This window comes from Hemicordylus capensis, chromosome 2 (assembly GCF_027244095.1).
Source record: "Hemicordylus capensis ecotype Gifberg chromosome 2, rHemCap1.1.pri, whole genome shotgun sequence".
NCBI lineage: Eukaryota > Metazoa > Chordata > Lepidosauria > Squamata > Cordylidae > Hemicordylus > Hemicordylus capensis.
In genome coordinates this window covers 340,908,691-340,926,962 of record NC_069658.1, presented here as the reverse complement: position 1 = coordinate 340,926,962, position 18,272 = coordinate 340,908,691, and the positions used below count along the sequence as shown (strand labels likewise).

Genomic DNA, 18,272 nt, shown 5'->3' with positions numbered 1-18,272 from the left:
ATTAGGCTTAAAGAAGCTAGGAGTGAATCTTTGCAACTCATCTTTTTTCCTACTGTAAGGGAATATTTTCAATTATTTTAGATTAGAGAGTCATATAACCCAGGCTGTAGGAAGGCCCATCAGCCAGTTGATCAATATGGGTTTGGCACACTTCACAACCCCACTTCACTGTGGAAAACATTTGTTGCATTTGTTCACCCTACACCAAAGACGCAACATTAATAAGAATCGAGTTCCAAGAATAATCCTTCCTCCTGCTTCCAAACAGGGCTAAACCCAGAAGGGGTCAATAAGTACAGTAAGCAGAGCAGAAGCTTTTAGAGATGTGCATGGAACTGGCGACTGCCGGTTTGAAGGTGGGGAGGATAACTTTAAGGACTGGGGAGGGTGCTCTTTATTCCCCCAGCAGTGTTTCCCCCGCCGGTGCTGTTCTCAAAAACAGTCCCACCAGGACAGCAGCGTACCTCTTTGCTATCCCGGTACATCGCGGACCGGAAGTGGTCCTGGTATGTCATGCCCTGGTACATCACGGACCATGCACAGCGTAGTAGCCACTTCCAGTCCACGACATACCAGGGTGGCAAGGAGGTATGCTGCCGCCCCGGTGGGACCGTTTTTGAGAACAGTGCCGGCGGGGGAAATGCAGCAGGGTGTGTGTGTAAGAGCACCTTCCCCAGCCCTTACAATTATCCCCCCCACCTTCAAACCAGCCAAACTGCCAGTCTTTCAAACCAGTTTGGAGGCCCATAAAGGGCCTCCGAACTGGTTCCGTGTACATCCCTTGAAACTTTGCATGCAAGAGGGCCCCAGATCCAATCTCTCCAGCGAAGAGAACTCGAGTAGGCAGTATTGGACTAGATGGACCAACAGTCAGATCCTGTAGAAGAAAGTTTAGAGTGCTGGACTAGGACCGTGGAGACCCAAGTTCCAATCTCCATTCAGCCATGATACTAGCTGGGTGACTCTGGGCCAGTCACTTCTCTCTCAGCCTAACCTACTTCATAGGGTTGTTGTGAGGAGAAACTCACGTATGTAGCACACCACTCTCGGCTCCTTGGAGGAAGGGCGGGATATAAATGTAAAAATAAAAATAAATAAAATTTTGTCCCCAGTATGGGATATGACCAACTATGAAAGAAGCAAAATAGCAACATGTGTGCAGACATAACTCAGAACAAAGCAGACCTGAATTTCTAGATAGAGGCAAAACCCACAGCTTAAATCTTGACAAGGCTACACTTTAACTTAGTTCCATCTTGCTCTCCAAAACCTGCTCTCAGGACCAAGTATATTATTCTATGTACAGAAAGTGTCAAAGGGGGAAAAATGGACAGGCACTCACCAAGGTTTCAGCAACGACCTGACAACAGAGAGAAAGAGGGAGGGAGAGGAAGGCAACAGGGTCAGAGATGATGCTGCACAGGTATTCCCTGTGATTTTGCAAATAAAATGAGATCATTCTGATGTCTCAAGTTGACATGAGCAAGCACAGGCAACGGTGGCAGCAGAGGGGGCTTTATTTTCAATTTCTTATTCAGAAGCTCAGACCACATAAAGCCCTTCAATGAATGTTTATATGTGTCCAGCTAAGCAATATAGACAAAAGCAATCTTAACCTTAATGCAGACATACTTTTCTAATAAAAGGGGAGGCATCTTGTTTCAAACGTGAGTTTTGGGCAGTATAAAAATATGTTAAATAAATAAATAAAATAAATTGGCAAGTTAGAAAGGAGACATCTTTGCCAACAGCCTTCTGCCTGGGGCAATGAAGCAACAGATATTACTTTTCTGATCACATGTATATATGTGGAGGTTTGTTATTTTTATTTTTTTTAAAGCTTGAGTATAAGGTATTTGCCCCAAGGAGCTTGCAGCCTGACACAGAGAGGAAATGATTAGCCAAGGATTTACTGAGAAGTACAGGAAAAGAGAAGCAAGAGTCAGTTGTAGGGGAGCAACAGCAAGAGACAGGACACATGTCCTCTCCACCTCTTGCCTGTGGGCTTCTCAGAGGCATCTGGTGGTCCACTGTGTGAAATCAGATGCTGGCCTGGATAGGCTTTGGACCTGATCCAGCAGGGCTGTTCTTAGTGTTGGATCAGAGATCAACAGCAGAAATCTAAGCTAAAGGAAGGTGGGAGATGACAAATCTGCATCATGTGTATGGCAGGAGTGATGTGTGCAGAAAGATGACCTGGTGAAGTAGTGCTGCTGCCACCCTCCGTATGCCAATGTGCCATCTGTGCTAGAATCAGATTCTCTGCAGCTGGAAAGAGACCAATATAAAACAGCTGTAGTCTGAACATCCTAGTGATTTCCCCCTGCACTGCTCACCACAAACAGTGAAGGTGTGAATCCTGCTTTGGTCTGCCTACAATGCGACATTTTAGCCACTAGCCTCTCTGTATCTCTTTCTTTCTTCTGCCTAGGTAGATGCAGCAGCAATGAAACACAGCTTGTTCAAAAACATGCATAAGCATGCACAAGTATCAGCACTCCCCCACATGGACACAATGTTAATTACTTCTCTCCACAGAGCTAAGCTGGAGGCTTATAAACAAACTCATTTTTTCACAATATGCATTTATTACAGATTACTTAACCAGGTTGTTTTTACAACATGACCATCCATTATTATGGAATTCAAAAATTGTTGAACACATTTTCTCTCTGAAAATGGACTCTTAATCCACACTGAAGCCTTCTTCAGTTGCTTCCTTCCACAAATTCATGTTGTGGGTAGGGACATGCAAACCAGCTCAAGGGCGAGCTGGTTTACCTTCGAATTGGGCCTGTTTGATGGCTCGCCCTTGAGATAAACAGGGCCTGGTATGGTTTGACTTGAAGCTGGGACCTGGCTCGAGATGCACAGAACCAAACCAGGCCCGGTTCGACTCCAGTTTGATTCAAACCAAACCAGGCTGACCTGGGGAGGGGTGGGGAGAAAAGTGGCTTGTGGGTTGATCAACATCAGGGGATGGTAGCCTGAGGGGACAGTTGCTACTGCTGTTCTTCCTCTTCCGTGCATTCATGAATCCATGAAAGCTAAACATGAGTCAAGTAGTTTGAGTTAATGAAGGTGTTCTTCACAGAGTGCCTCATCCCGAGGGGGAATATCTGACAGTGCTCAAACATGTCTCCCATTCAAATGTGATCCAGGGTGGACCCTGCTTAGCAGAGGGGAGAATTTATGTTTGCTACCAGAAAACCAGCTCTCCTCCCCATATCTACAGTATTGGGCAGCCTCCTCAACCTTATTAGGCAAATTAACCCATTTTTTCCACATGCATATAACAGGGTTCCCCCTTCTCATGGTTGGAGGGAAATGGGAGTCATGGATAGCTTGGGCGGGAGGCAAGGTTTCTGAGACATACTCGCTTGCTATTTTCGTAGCAACGGTTAGCAGGAATTAGAGGCTAACTATACATGATATGGAAACACATGTAAGACTGTTCAGCAGCATTCGATACCATCGGCCATGGTATCCTTCTGGACCACCTCTCGAGTATGGGAATTGGAGGTACTGCTTTGGAGTGGCTCCAGTCCTTTCTTGAGATGAGGGTCCAGAAGGGGGACTATTGCTCACCTCCGTGGCCATTGGCCTGCGGGGTCCCGCATGGTTCAGTTTTATCCCCCAGTCTGTTTAACATCTACATGAAACTGCTGGGAGAGGTCATCTGGGGATCAGCAATATGCAGATGACACTGCAATATCTCTCATCACCTGATCCTAGGGAGGCAATGGATGTCCTAAATTGGGTGCTGGAGGCCATGATGGGTTGGATGTGGGCTAATAAACAGACTGAATCCAGAGAAGATGGAGACAATGTTGGTCAGTAGGAGGGCCAATCGGAATGAGGAGATTCTACCAGGTCTGGATGGGATTGCACTCCCCTTGAAGGAGCAAGTACGCAGGGTATTGCTGGACCCGGCTCTGCTTTTGGAAGCTCAGGTGGAGGCGGTGGCCAGGGGCTCCTTTGCACAGCTTCAGCTAGTGAACCAGCTGCGTCCCTTTCTCAAGAAGGCAGATCTGGCCACAGTTACCCATGCCTTAGTCACGTCACGGCTGGATTACTGTAACACGCTCTACGTGGGGCTGCCCTTGAAGAATATTCAGAAACTGCAGCTAGTGCAAAATGCGGCAGCTAGGGTTTTATCTGGAGCTGCCCGCTGGGATCACATCATGCCCATTTTGAAAGAGCCACACTGGTTACCAGTTTGTTTCCGGGTCCAATTCAAGGTGCTGGTTTTGACCTTTAAAGCCCTTAACGGTTTGGGCCCGGGATACCTGAGGGACCGCCTGCTCCCAAGGGTTGCTGCACGCTTGACAAGGTCATCTGATGGGGCTCTGCTCTGGGTGCCGACAATGAGGGAGGCTCAGTTGTCATGCAGACAGGGCCTTTTCTGTTGCTGCCACCAGACTCTGGAATGCTCTCCCGGTGGCTATTTGCTCCTTGGTCTCCATCATAGTTTTTAAAAAACATATGAAATCTTGGCTTTTTACCCAGGCTTTTATATGATTGTCTCTGCTGCTGCTGCTTCTTTGTATTTTGTATGGTTATTTCATGCTTGTATTTCAAATCTTTTTAGTCAGACCTATGTTTTTATATTTAGGTTATATTTCAATTGTATATTTTTTATAGCCTTGTTTTAATTTTTGTGTGAACCGCCTTGGGATTGTTTTAATGAAAGGTGGTATATAAATTTAACAACAAACAAACAAACAAAATTGAATGCCTTTAAAAACAGAAAAAAGGAGAAAAGAAAAGAAATGCAGCTTTGTGATACTGGAGTGGTAGGAAGTGTTCAACCTTTGGCCCACCTGCCGCTGCTTTGCTCCACACTGCCAGAGCCTGGGTCCTAGAGCGTGGTCTAAGGACACACAGTAGAGCCATCTTGCTGAAGCTAAGCAGGTCTTGGTGTGGTCAGTGCCCAGATGGGAAACCCATGTATGCCATCTTTGGGGATGGGGCCATAGTTCAAGGATAGAGCATCTGCTTTGCAAGAAGAAGTTCTCGGGTTCAATCCCTGGGATCTCCAGGACAGGCAGGGAAAGACTCCTGTCTGAAACCTTGGAAAAGCTGCTGTCAGTCAGTAAGTACAATTGTGAGTTAAGATGGGCCAATGGGCCCAACCTGGTATAAGGCAGCTTCCTATGTTCCACCTCCCTGTCAAATTCATAGCCTTTTTTATGAGAGGAAAAAGCTGGGGGAGTGAGAATTTAAAGCAGAGCAGCTTTGGGCAGGGAAAGGGTACTCCTCCATTCCAAAGTTCCTTTCCAAAATGTGGCATCAGGGGTTTCCCTGAAGTATTTATATGTCACTTATAGCGGACTCCTTAGGGCCAGTGTATACATTCAGCAGTATCACGTTTCACCTTTTTCACAAGATGCACTATTCCAGGCTTCAGGTAGGAATGTGCATATCTTTTCATAGGGAGAAATGAACAAAAATCCCCTCTGCACGAGAAAAAGGAAACCAAATGTGTCAGGGGAAAGGGTCCAGCCCAGTCTTTCCCTTGACAGGCTTGCACTCATTCACTCCCGCACTGTGCTGGAAGTGTTTTTCATGGCAGAGCATTCAAGCACACAGCCTCCCACCAGCCGCTTAGAATAGTACAGCTCAGGAAAAGGTAGGTCACTTGATTATGCTGAATGTACAAAATGGCTCCCTGACCTAGATAAGCAAACATAGGTGACTTGTTCACATGTCATGAAATACTTGGCCACAAATGACACTAACTTTGCGCTCAGAATGTGACACATTTACCCAGATCTACAAGACGGATGCATGCAAAGGATCCCCATATTATCTTATTATACACTTGAACCTGATTCATGTACAGTGACTGACATCTCCACTAGGAGCTGAAAGCCACAATAGTGCTTACTTATCCAGAATTGTGCTGCATGCATGGGGGTTATCACTTCTGGTCAAGCTGCCTTTCCCCTGTTTAACACCTCTTTAAAACTATTTAAATATACCCCTAAGCACTGTGCAACCCTTGGGGACATATTTAGGGGCATTAAAGAACACTTCAGGGGGAAGGAGAGATCAGTGAAAATTTCTCCCCCTTCGCATGCACAGGTACTCTGGATTACTAAGCGCTGTGGAGGCATTCTGCAATCAGCACCTCTGGATCATTAGTGGAGATACACTGACACATCACATAAGTCCATCCCCACCGTGACTACAAGTGTCTGAAGAGATAAGTGTTGTACTTGGGGAGAGATTCTCGGCATGTTTGTGAACACTAGTTAGCGCTTTGTCTTGGACAGTTTGGTTCAGAAGGAGAGAGTCAGCCGGAGAGGGGGGAAGTCAGAGCGCTAGTGCCAGTGCAGCAGCAGAGGTGGAGAGAAACAAAAGCCTGCTGGCTGAAGCTGCTGACAAATGCACACTGCCTTGCCAGCCAGAAGCAGTGGGGGAGTATCCCAGAAAGTGAGGCCAGCATGGGGGAAGAGGCGCAGTATCGGGGCTGGAGAAGTGGGAGTGGGCTATGGAGGGAGGTGGGAGCATGGCCAATGAGAGGAAGAAAAGCACACAGATAGATGAGAGCAGAGGAGAAAAGGTGGGGGGGGACAGCAGGCAGGAGAAAGAATGCCCATGTGCCCATGGTGGGGGTGGTACAGGGTGCCTGCATTCGCTGCCTGAGGCCACTGCTTCACATGGCCTCATCAGAGAGCCACCCCAACAGTTGCAAGCATGAGAAGAATCTCTCCCCGAGAATAACTAATTTTTTCAGACAAAATACTATACTAGCAATGAGCACAGGCTCATGTGATGCATTAGCACAGGGGCAGGGTTTGTGGGGATCATTTGCAAACTATGTATACTGTTCCACAATGACTGAACACGGGGTTGTTTTTAAGTGCAATCACATGCACAGTGTAACATAACAGATGGCACTTGACTAATTTTGGCCATGTTTCCAGAACATTCCAAGAAAAACACCAATGGTGGAAAATACCCACTTAATTACCATTAAGTAAAATGAACACAAAAGTCTGAAGATCATTCCTATTCTTGTCAACAGAATCACAAAAGACTGGATTATGCCTATGCTTGTCAACAGTAGGGGATTCTTGCTTCTACCTGAGCAGTCCTCTAACCCTGCAGCAGGCACAGGTTCCAGGTGGATTCCCTAGAGTATTGGAATATGGCCATGTCAGTCAGGAACTTTAAGAGAGTTCTGAATACCTCCAGGTGGAAGAGTGTAGGAAGAGTGAAATCACAATTTCACAAGTGATACCTTTTCATCTGCAACTGTGCATTAATTGCACTCAGCAGAACATACACTTGAAAATTCAGCTTACAGATGCAAGAACAATATTGTTCTTAGCATCACTTCTGAAAATGGCCTTTAAAAAACATTTGTCCTTGCCCAAGAGAGAGTCATTTGAAAGCATTTTTTAATTTTAAAATTGGAAGCCGTACCATACTGAAGAACAGTTTGTGTATCATGAAATGTGGTAAACTGAAAGGTAAACAGATTGGGTTTAGTTTGACTGTTCAGTCTACCCTCTGCAGGGGGGTTGGACCTATTCGAATGGTCCGCCCCGGAGGCTTACAGAGCCACTCAGTTTCCAGGCAGCCCACAGTGTCCAGAAATGGTAACTCTGTCGAGGCCCTGGTGAATATCTGGAACATGGAGACAGCCTGGGCTATCGACATGGTCACCCTAAACTCCCTCTCCAGCTTGGTGGAGCCCATCCTGCTCCTTGGTTTTCTGGGGCGCTCAGGGCAATGAAACAACTCAGATGACAGCTGGAATGATGCTGGAGGATGAGTCATGACAAATCCGACTGAACACTGGCTAGAACCCATTTTAGGGAGTACTCCATGGCAGTGGGAGTGGTGAAGAAACATTTTCTCTTTGCCTCCATTGCATCTGCTCAGTGTAGGCCAGTGGAGCTTTTTCATGTAGCAAAGTTATTGCTTCACACATCCCCCCGGCCATGTAATTGGGGAAGAACCATCTACAGCCTGCTATGACCAGCTTGCATGCCACTTGGCAGATAAAGTCGCTCACATCCTTGCAGATTTGGACTCCAGAATTTTGGCAGTTCCAGCAGATGTGCCTCAGGGACCATACGGTCCTGTTGTACTAGATTATTTTCAGTTAGTGCATCCTGAGGATGTGGACAAGATCCTGGGCAGTGTGTAGGCAATGTCTCCTGCCCTTCATGGCTAATAAAATCTGCCAAGGAGGGCAGGTGGTTGAAGGCTATAATCAATGCTTCATTAAGGGAGGGCAAGATGCCATTGTGCCTCAAAGCGGTGGTAAGACCATTATTTAAAAAGCCATCCCTTGAACTTTCCAACTTGAACAACTACAGACCTGTTTCTAACCTTCCCTTTCTGGGCAGGGTGTGCTGACGTCTCAGCTCCAGGGGGTCTTCTTGGGTGATACAGATTATCTAGATCCTTTTCAATCTGGCTTGGTAATGCAATTGCATTGATGGCCCTAGTGGATGGCCCATGCTGGGAGCTTGACAGAGGGAATGCATCCCTGTTGGTTCTGCTGGGCCTCTCAGTGGCGTTTGATACCATCGACCATGGGGTTCTCCTGGACTGCCTCTCAAGCACTGCTTTAGAGTGGCTTTGGTCCTGTCTTGGGGGAAGGTGGTGCTGGGGGATTACTGCTCGGCTCCTTGGCCATTGGCCTGTGGGGCCCTGCAGGTTTCGGTTTCATCTCCCAGGCTGTTCAACATCTACATGAAGCTGCTGGGAGAGGTCATCCAGGGACTTAATTGTCAGCAATATGCAGATGACCATCAGCTCTACCTCTCTACTCATCCTAGGAACATAGGAAACCGCCATATATTGAGTCAGACCATTGGTCTATCTAGCTCAGTATTGTCTTCACAGACTGGCAGCGGCTTCTCCAAGGTTGCAGGCAGGAATCTCTCTCAGCCCTATCTTGGAGAAGCCAGGGAGGGAACTTGAAACCTGCTCTTCCCAGAGCGGCTTCATCCCCTGAGGGGAATATCTTGCAGTGCTCACACATCAAGTCTCCCATTCAGATGCAACCAGAGCAGACCCTGCTTAGCTATGGGGACAAGTCATGCTTGCTACCACAAGACCAGCTCTCCTCTCCATTGGGCAATGGCAATGGATGTCCTGATTTAGGAGCTGGGGCCTGTGACTGGCAGGATGTGGCTAGTAAACTGAGATTTTATTTATTGTTGAATATGCTGAACAGTAACAGTAGTAACAGCAGGAGAGAGGACATGCCCTCAACTCCTGCCTGTGGGTTCCAGCGGCATCTGGTGGGCCACTGTGCGAAATAGGATGCTGGACTAGATGGACCTTGGGCCTGATCCAGCAGGGCTGTTCTTATGTTAATAAAGGAGAAGGTATACAGCCTTGCCTTACTCCTTTGCCGATTTGGAACCAGTCTGTTTTACCATGTTCTGTCTGGACTGTGGCTTCCTGTCCTGTGTATAGGTTTCTCATGAGAATAATGAGGTATTCTGGGACACCCATTTTCCTAAGGATATTCCACAACTTCAACACAATCAAAGGCTTTTCTGTAGTCAAAGCACATATTGACTTCGTTCTGGTATTCTTCAGTTATCCAGCGTGCATCAGCAATGATGTCTCTTGTTCCTTGGCCTTTTCTGAAACCAGCTTGAACATCTGGCAATTCCCTTTCCATGTAGGGCTTTATTCTATGTTGGATGATCCTGAGCATTATTTTGCTAGCATGTGTAATTAAGGCGATTGTGCGATGGTTTGCGCAATCTGTTAAGTCTCCTTTCTTTGGTATGGGCAGACTGACCTCTTCCAATCTGTTTGCCACTGTGTCGTTCTCCAAATTTGCTGGCATAGTTTGATTAGAGACTTGACTGATTCTTCTTCTGTTGCCTGCCATATTGCTATAGCTATTCCATCAGTTCCTGTAGCCTTCCAACTTGGTAATGACTGGAGTGCTGATCTAACTTCCTATCTTCCCATACCAGAAGTTCTTGCAAGTAAGGAATATCTTCTAGAGTATCTTGAATGTTGACGTCCCTGCTGTACAGATTTTCAGTATACTCCTTCCATCTCTGTTTGATCTTCTCTGAGTCAGTTACTATCTGTCCTTTGGCATCCCTTAACGTATCAATTCGAGGTTGGAACCTCCCTCTCAGTTCAGAGATCTTTTGGAGTATTATACAGTATTATATTTAATATTTGTACTTTTAATTTGTGTTTTAATTATCCTGTAAACTGTTTTGGGATTATTTTCATGAGAAGCGGTATAGAAATTGAACCAACCAACAAGAAGGGAAGAAGGAAGAAGGGAACAGCTTGGGTGGGGCACTGACTGTTTGTTGCCTCTGCTCCACTTCTCTTCCAGGTGTGTAACATCTCCTGGGCTGTTGCTGAGCTGGGGCTTCTGCCAATATAAAGGGCAGGCTGGCCCAAGGGCTCTCGTCCTTGTGGCTCTCAGCCGTGGGGCGAGCTGCCTGGGGTCTGAAGACCTTTTTCATCTGCCTTGAAGATCTGTCTTCCTTCAATTAAGACATCAGCAGAGATCGTATAAGCCTGGTCCTGGTTTTTAAATTAAGCCAAGAAGCTGTGGTGGGTTAGTCTGGGGAGATGTGCCTGGGAGAGCGAAAAAGTGGGTCTGGAGTGGGGGCGGCAATATCACGGGTAGCGGGCAGAGGGAGGTATGGCGGTGGGAGTTGGGCGGGCCGTTACTGGGGAAATCGGTCCAGGCAATTGAGGCCTGTTCCTTTTTCCGGCCCCTCTCCCAACCCTCTGACCCTAGGGAGCCCTGAGAACACTCCTTCAAGGATTAGGGTGCTGCTGCTGAATGCCAGGTCAGTTAACGCAAAAACATCTCTCATCCACGATCTGATTGTGGATGAGCGTGCTGACCTGGTATGCGTGACGGAGACCTGGTTGGATGCGCTGGGCGGGGTTGGTCTCTCTCAGCTTTGTCCTCCAGGTTTCCAGATCGTGCAGCAGCCCCGCCTCGAGGGTCGGGGAGGAGGTGTTGCAGTCATCTTTCGAGAGACCCTCCCCGTTTCCAGGTGCCTGGTCAGGCAATCTCAGAATTTTGAGTGTTTGTCCTTGAGGGTGGGCCTCCGAGATAGGCTGGGGATTCTGTTGGTGTACCGACCACCCCGCTGCACTTCAGTCTCCCTACCTGAGCTGGCGGGGGTGGTCTCGGAGGTGGCTTTGGGTTCCCCCAGGCTTATTGTTTTGGGGGATTTCAATGTCCACGCTGCGGCCCCCCTAGTGGGTGTGGCTCAGGATTTCATGGCCTCCATGGGCCTGTCTCAACTGGTATCAGGCCCTACCCACGTGGCGGGACACACTCTGGATCTGGTTTTTGCCGACCGGGAAATAAATGATCTGGAGGTGGGGGAATTTGAGATCATTCCCTTGTCATGGACAGATCATCACCTGGTGGGGTTTAGTTTGACTGCTCCGTCTGCCCTCTGCAGGGGTGGTGGGCCGATTAAGATGGTCCGCCCCCGGAGGCTTATGGATCCGCTTGGATTTCAGACAGCCCTCGGGGAGTTTCCAGTGTCCAGAGCTGGTGACCCTGTCGAGGCCTTGGTTGATCTCTGGAATGGAGAGATGGCCCGGGCTGTTGACACGGTTGCCCCCAAGCGCCCTCTCCGGCTTGGTGGAGCCCGTTCTGCTCCTTGGTTTTCCTCGGAGCTTAGGGCGATGAAGCAACTCGGACGACGGCTGGAGCGACGCTGGAGGAAGAGTCGTCACAAATCCGATCGAACACGGGCTAGAACCCATTTTAGGGACGACGCCGTGGTGGTGGGGGCGGCGAAGAAACGTTTTTTCTCCGCCTCCATTGCATCTGCTCAGTAAAGGCAAACAGAGCTGTTTCGTGTGGTGAAAACATTGCTCCACACATCCCCCCGGACAATGGGGGAGGAGTCATCTACGGCTCTTTGTGATCGGTTTGCCTGTCGCTTTGCAGATAAAGTCGCTTGCATCTGTGCTGACCTGGACTCCAGAGTTTTGGCAGTTCTGGCAGACGTGCCTCTGGTACCATCTGGTCCCATTGTTTTGGATTCTTTTCAGTTGGTGTGGCCTGAGGATGTGGACAAGATCCTGGGCAGTGTGCGGGCGACCTCGTGCGCTCTTGGCCCTTGCCCTTCATGGCTAATAAAAGCTGCCAGGGAGGGGACAGGCAGATGGCTGGAGGTGATCGTTAATGCTTTGTTAAGGGAGGGCAGGATGCCATCGTGCCTTAAGGAGGTGGTGGTAAGACCTCTATTAAAAAAGCCCTCCCTTGATCCCTCCAATGTGGACAATTATAGACCTGTGTCTAACCTTCCCTTCCTGGGCAAGGTGATGGAGCGTGTGGTGGCGTCCCAGCTGCAGAGGGTCTTGGATGATACGGATTATCTGGACCCTTTTCAATCTGGCTTCCGCCCCGGGTATGGGACTGAGACTGCCTTGGTCGCTCTAGTGGATGACCTACGCCGGGAACTAGACAGGGGGAGTGCGTCCCTGTTGGTTCTGCTGGACCTCTCGGCGGCGTTCGATACCATCGACCATGGTATCCTTCTGGGCCACCTCTCGAGTATGGGAATCGGAGGCACTGCGTTGCAGTGGTTCCGGTCCTTTCTTGAGGGGAGGGTCCAGAAGGTGCTGGGGGACTACTGCTCAGCCCCGTGGTCGTTGGCCTGTGGGGTCCCGCAGGGTTCAGTCTTGTCCCCCATGCTGTTTAACATCTACATGAAGCTGCTGGGAGATGTCATCCGGGGATTTGGACTGAGTTGTCAGCAATATGCGGATGACACTCAGCTCTATCTCTCCTTGTCATCTGATCCTAGGGAGGGGGTGGATGTCCTGAATCGGGGGCTGGAGGCCGTGATGGGTTGGATGTGGGCTAACAAACTGAAATTGAATCCGGATAGGACGGAGGTACTGTTGGTCAGTAGGAGAGCCAATCGGGATGCGGAGATTTTACCGGTTCTGGATGGGGTTGCACTCCCCTTGAAGGAGCAAGTACGCAGCTTGGGGGTACTACTGGACCCGGCTCTACTTTTGGAGGCTCAGGTGGAGGCGGTGACCAGGGGTGCCTTTGCACAGCTTCGGCTGGTGCGCCAGTTGCGTCCCTTTCTCGAGAAGGCAGATCTGGCCATGGTTACCCACACCTTAGTCACGTCGCGGCTGGATTACTGTAACGCGCTCTACGTGGGGCTGCCCTTGAAGAATATCCGGAAACTACAGCTAGTGCAAAATGTGGCAGAGAGGGTTCTATCCGGAGCTGCCCATTGGGAACATATCACCCCCATTTTGAAAGAGCTGCACTGGCTGCCGGTTTGTTTCCGGGTCCAATTCAAGGTGCTGGTTTTGATCTTTAAAGCCCTAAACGGTTTGGGCCCGGGGTATCTGAGGGACCGCCTGCTCCCAAGGGTTGCTGCCCGCTTGACTAGGACATCTGAGGGGGCCCTGCTCCGGGTGCCGACAATGAGGGAGGCCCGGCTGTCGTGCACTCGGGACAGGGCCTTCTCTGTTGCTGTCCCTAGACTCTGGAATGCTCTCCCGGTGGCCATTCGTTCCTTGGACTCCATCACAGCTTTTAGAAAGCTTTTAAAGACTTGGCTTTTTACCCAGGCTTTTACATAATCGTCTTTTACTGCTGTTCTTGTGTGTTTTTATCTGTTGTCTTGTTTTTATGCTTGTTTTTAGCTTGATGTTTTTACTGCTTCTTGCTGTATGTTTTTAATTTTTGTAAACCACCTTGGGGTTTTCTTTTAACGAAAGGCGGTATAAAAATGTAAAAATACATAAATAAATAAATAAACAAAGTGTTCAATTATCCATTACAGGTAATGGGCACTGACACTTCGGCTAGGAGTTCTTCAGAAAAGGCACTTAAGGATGCTTCCAGCTGTAATGTTTTGCAGCTGATGGCGCTGATCAGTATCCTCTCCCACCTTAACATTTATGGTGCTGATCATGGATAGTTCAGGCTGTAGGAATCACTGTAGCTGTCATGTCAAAACAATGACTGTAGAATAAAACGCCCACAACAGAAAGTACCTGTTTCATGTCAATGTGAAAATGTGTTCTTTTTAAGGATCTCTGGATGTTACAGTGTTCATATTAGGACTTGAAACACTAAGGCACTCATTCTGTGGCTTTAAAATTTTTAAAGAAAATAAGGTTTTATTATCTATTTCCTTATTTTATCGGAAATCACACACACACATTTAGTGTAGACTGCAGGAGATCAGTTAAAGCACAGGCAAAATTAGCAGAGATTTCAGCATTTTTGGTTCAAGCCATGGAGGAAAGGCAGAAAGACCCCGTTATGTTGAGTATATGGAACTGTGCATTTCTTACCTTGGCATCCTCATGAGCTTTTTTAAAGTCCTCTCCTCCTTCATCACGGTTTCCCTATAATTAAACATTGAAAGCAATGAATAAAAGCAGAATCTGTATCAGTTCCTAGACCACAATTCAATGCAGAGTCAAATATGCTTAAAGCCACTGACTTAAAATGTGTTCAACAGCACATAACTCTCTACTGCATTGTGACCAAAAATCTATGGTTTATTTATTTATATCTCTTCTTGTCTCCTTAGTCCTAAATTGCGCCTTCTATTCTAGGGGCTAGCTGAAACAAGTACTAATGGGGAACAGGCTTTTTCAAACCCATCACAGATAAATGTTTTGACCTCATTTATTGTCCATTGACTGCAATGATAGTTATCCCAGCTCATTTCTAAAAGGGGATTTGCTTATACTACCTCTGTGATTGCTTCACTAAGTGGTAATCAGTTACTCAACAGAATGTCTTGGCCAATTAATCATAGGAGGCTCAGTAATTTATCCCCGCTCCTAGAAATGCTTGTAACATGGCTCAAATACCTGACTATTATCAGGTCTAAACAAGCCAGAGCTATGTTGTCATCCAAAAAGGAATTTAAATATTTGTTATTAATACAGTGCCTAACATAGCTAGGGAGTTTACACAAATTAACATTTAGTTCTGGTAAGAACTAATTGACTAATTTCCTTTCACTATAACCTTAATTGATAATTACCATCCTCATAAGTTAGCCCACTTCAGCCTTAAATGTTCACATGTCCACCATCTTGAATGGGAGTGGATGGCATCATTGCAAATTACACCACTGAGGTGTCCCTATGTGTCCCCACAACTGTACTCAATTTGGTTCATACTGGTGCAGGCATTGTGAAGTTGATGTAGGGCAGGACACACACACAATTCTGGGTGATCTCATAAGCTTATTTTCCTTAAGGCTAAAAGTAGGCTAAAAAAAGAAGGCAGGTTATGCACCCATAGACCAACAAGCTATAAGATAGAAGGTTTAAAACTACAGCCTAGCAAATTTGAAAGAAGAGACCAAGAGCAGAAACAAATCTTCAGAGGAACAGAAAGTTGACATGACTATTGGGAGAAAGAGACTTCTAGAGACAGGAAGATATTAAGTTAAATGAAAATGGGAAAGAGATAGAGATGGAGGGAAGGTAAATTTGCTTGATTGGTTTTAATCAATTTAATTTTAACAGAATTGCTGCCATTACTTTCATGAAATAAGACATTATGTTCATGTTCTTATTTTCCTCTGCTAGTTCTTTTGTCTCCCTGTTCGAGAGTCAAAGCAGTGCTTGCGTTTTCAATATTACTCTGTTTTATAAAGGTTGATGCACACTTTACAACCATCAGGCAATGCTGTTTTAATTCAATCCATGTGATAACTGTCACCATGTGGCTGCAGTCTGAATGCAACAGAGAATGGAGTGTGTTCTCCACACCACTACAAATGCACCCCTAGAAAGGCCTGTGATGGTGTAGAGTAGGGTTGCCAACCTTTCCCTCTTACGCCTTCAGCATCTAAGTAACAGGTAGAAATAATCAGTGTGCCTCTGTTCTAGAAAACAGGTTTCCTTGGCATTCTGCTATCAAAGGGGAGGGGGTGCAGGAAATGGCAATGCTACCTCCACATTGTGGCTATAAGATCTCTGCTAGCCTTGCACAAGTTGGAAAACTGGAAATATGGGGATTTTGTTTCAAAGGCTACTAGAGAAGCATGGAAGAAAGAGTCCTTACCAGAGCTAAAGAGATGAGGATCCTTTTGAAATGTCCTGAAGTATCAGAACTCAGTGCATCTTCTAAAGACTTGTGGTAGGCTATAAAAAAGTGGGGCAAAAAATATTCCATTTGCTGGAGATATGGGAATTTAGGAGCAAATTCATATCATATCCTTTGGGGGAAAAATAGATGTGTTTTGGGAGCAGAGTCTTAAGTGCATTGTCAATATGACCCTTACAAAACCTTGCAACTTACCTTGTTTAGTCAAACTGGCTAAGACTGGTTAGAGAAAGTAGGCAGTTTCACAAGTGGAGTAACTATTGTTATTGAAATGCTAAAATACAAAGTTACAGTTGTTTGCATTACTAAGCAGAATAAGAAACACAGAAATATAATGAGGACACGCTATGAACCAAATGTTCTTTGAGTGATTCTTCACTATTATGTCATGCTTCAAAGCTGGTGTTGTAAATGTTTTTCTTTCATCATAATTATTGGGGGGATTCAGACCTCATGTGGAACCACAGTTTATTTTGTCTAATTGTGATTGGTTTTGTATGTCTGAACCAGCACCAGTCAAAAAGCTTTTGTTTTGGGCAGCCAAGCCACAATCGGAACTCAAGATTTGAAGTTGATTTGTTTTTCTTAACTATGTTCTTGCTTAATGTCTGAACCTGCAGTCATGGTTTATTCTTGGTTTGTTTCAAGAAATCTACCTTCACAGGTTTCTTGACTAGAGAAGCAAGACTAGATCATGGGAGATAAGGAGAGATTGAAACAAAATATAATATGGTAAAACAAACCAATATTTGGTGATTTATGATGCAAATCCAGATTTGCTAAATAACTCTTAGTTAAAATAATCCATGGTTCCACGCAATATATGAGCCTGCCCATGATGTTAAAACATGTGAAATATAAAGGTTGTATTTTTAAACACAAACACACACACACACGGGGGGGGGGAATCCTAATGGAGACACTAGAAAGAGACATAAATATTCATCCTGCCTCCAATATGAATGTATGTTTTTGTGCATTTTGTCAATGCTTATTGTAACTCACTGTGACTTATTGTGACTTGCTTATTGTGAATACACACTCACAGGCTGACGTGCAAGGAGACTGGAACATGGGAACAACCTATTACCAACACACTGCAAAAGCCTGTGCAACATGGGATCATAATCACTTAGTGCTGAACATAAACAAAAATGTGTGTTCTTAAGGTGCAGTTGCTCTTAAGCATCTCTGCACCAGTTCAGATGATATTATGAGCCCACATGCAATTAGGGATGTGCCTGAGCACATGCCACTCTCTCCCTATGTACCATTCCCTCTTTTAGGTGTGGTGTGAATTCATCCAAACATTTCCTTCACATGTAACCTAAATTCTAGGAAATTCTAGGCAACAAGGTTTTGTTGTGAACTGCCCGGAGGCTTGGTTTTGGATGATATATCAACGTTTTAAATAAATAAATAAGGCAAAGGGGAATGGCATGCTGAGAGGGGGAGGCATGTGAGTAGGGCTGGCTTGGACATATAATCTGAACCAGCCCTTTAACTCCAGAATTAAAGGAACAGAGTGTGTGGGCTTTGAATGCTGACATTATCAAATAACCGCTCCCTACATAGTTAGTCTCAGAAACATTTACTACCATAAGCATGACTAGTATGCTAATCTAGAAAGCAATCTTCTTTCATTTAGTACAGTACTGCAATACATATTCTCATCATTTTATGTTAATTTCCAGTCAACTGTCCAGGCTAGTTATGTGGCAACATCAAAGATTCAAAATAGCATTTAATGTTTCTTTATCACTTTTTTTTTAAGAATGGAAAAGGTCTACATTCTCAAAACTAGTAGGTTTATGTAACTGCTAATAAAGGCATTTTTGACTGTGCTCAAATATCCACCTCTCCATTGAGACATCTCAGAACTCGTTACCTTCATTATATGCTGCATTAATTGCTTGGATTTCCTGGTTGTTCCGAGTTGCCAAGATTTCAATGAGAACACTTTCATCAGTCCCAGCACCCTGAAACGATAATGGCAATTTGTCCATGTTTCAGGTGCAAAAGATACTTCAGGGTACCAAGTTTCTGTATTTCTGGATGAAAGGCATCACATTGCCAGGGGATGGCAGCTCTTAAGCATAATGACCACAATACACTTCTACAAATCCTTGATCAAAGTTTTGGGGAGGGGCCTCTTCAGTCCACCAGTGGGCACTGGAAC

General features: G+C 46.1%; 1 protein-coding gene across 4 annotated transcripts in view; it reads right to left on the bottom strand.

The window, feature by feature from the left end:
- Positions 1–18,272, bottom strand: part of ANXA6 (annexin A6) — a 94,439-nt gene that overhangs the window by 11,386 nt on the left and 64,781 nt on the right. For 3 of the 4 annotated variants that reach the window (XM_053297014.1, XM_053297016.1, XM_053297017.1), the window contains 4 exons: positions 17,982–18,072; positions 16,052–16,131; positions 14,317–14,370; positions 1,343–1,360 (listed from right to left, as the gene is read on the bottom strand). In XM_053297014.1, coding sequence (XP_053152989.1) covers positions 1,343–1,360; positions 14,317–14,370; positions 16,052–16,131; positions 17,982–18,072 — 243 coding nt within the window. The remainder of the gene's footprint in view (positions 1–1,342; positions 1,361–14,316; positions 14,371–16,051; positions 16,132–17,981; positions 18,073–18,272) is intronic. The other variant, XM_053297013.1, reaches the window with a different exon arrangement.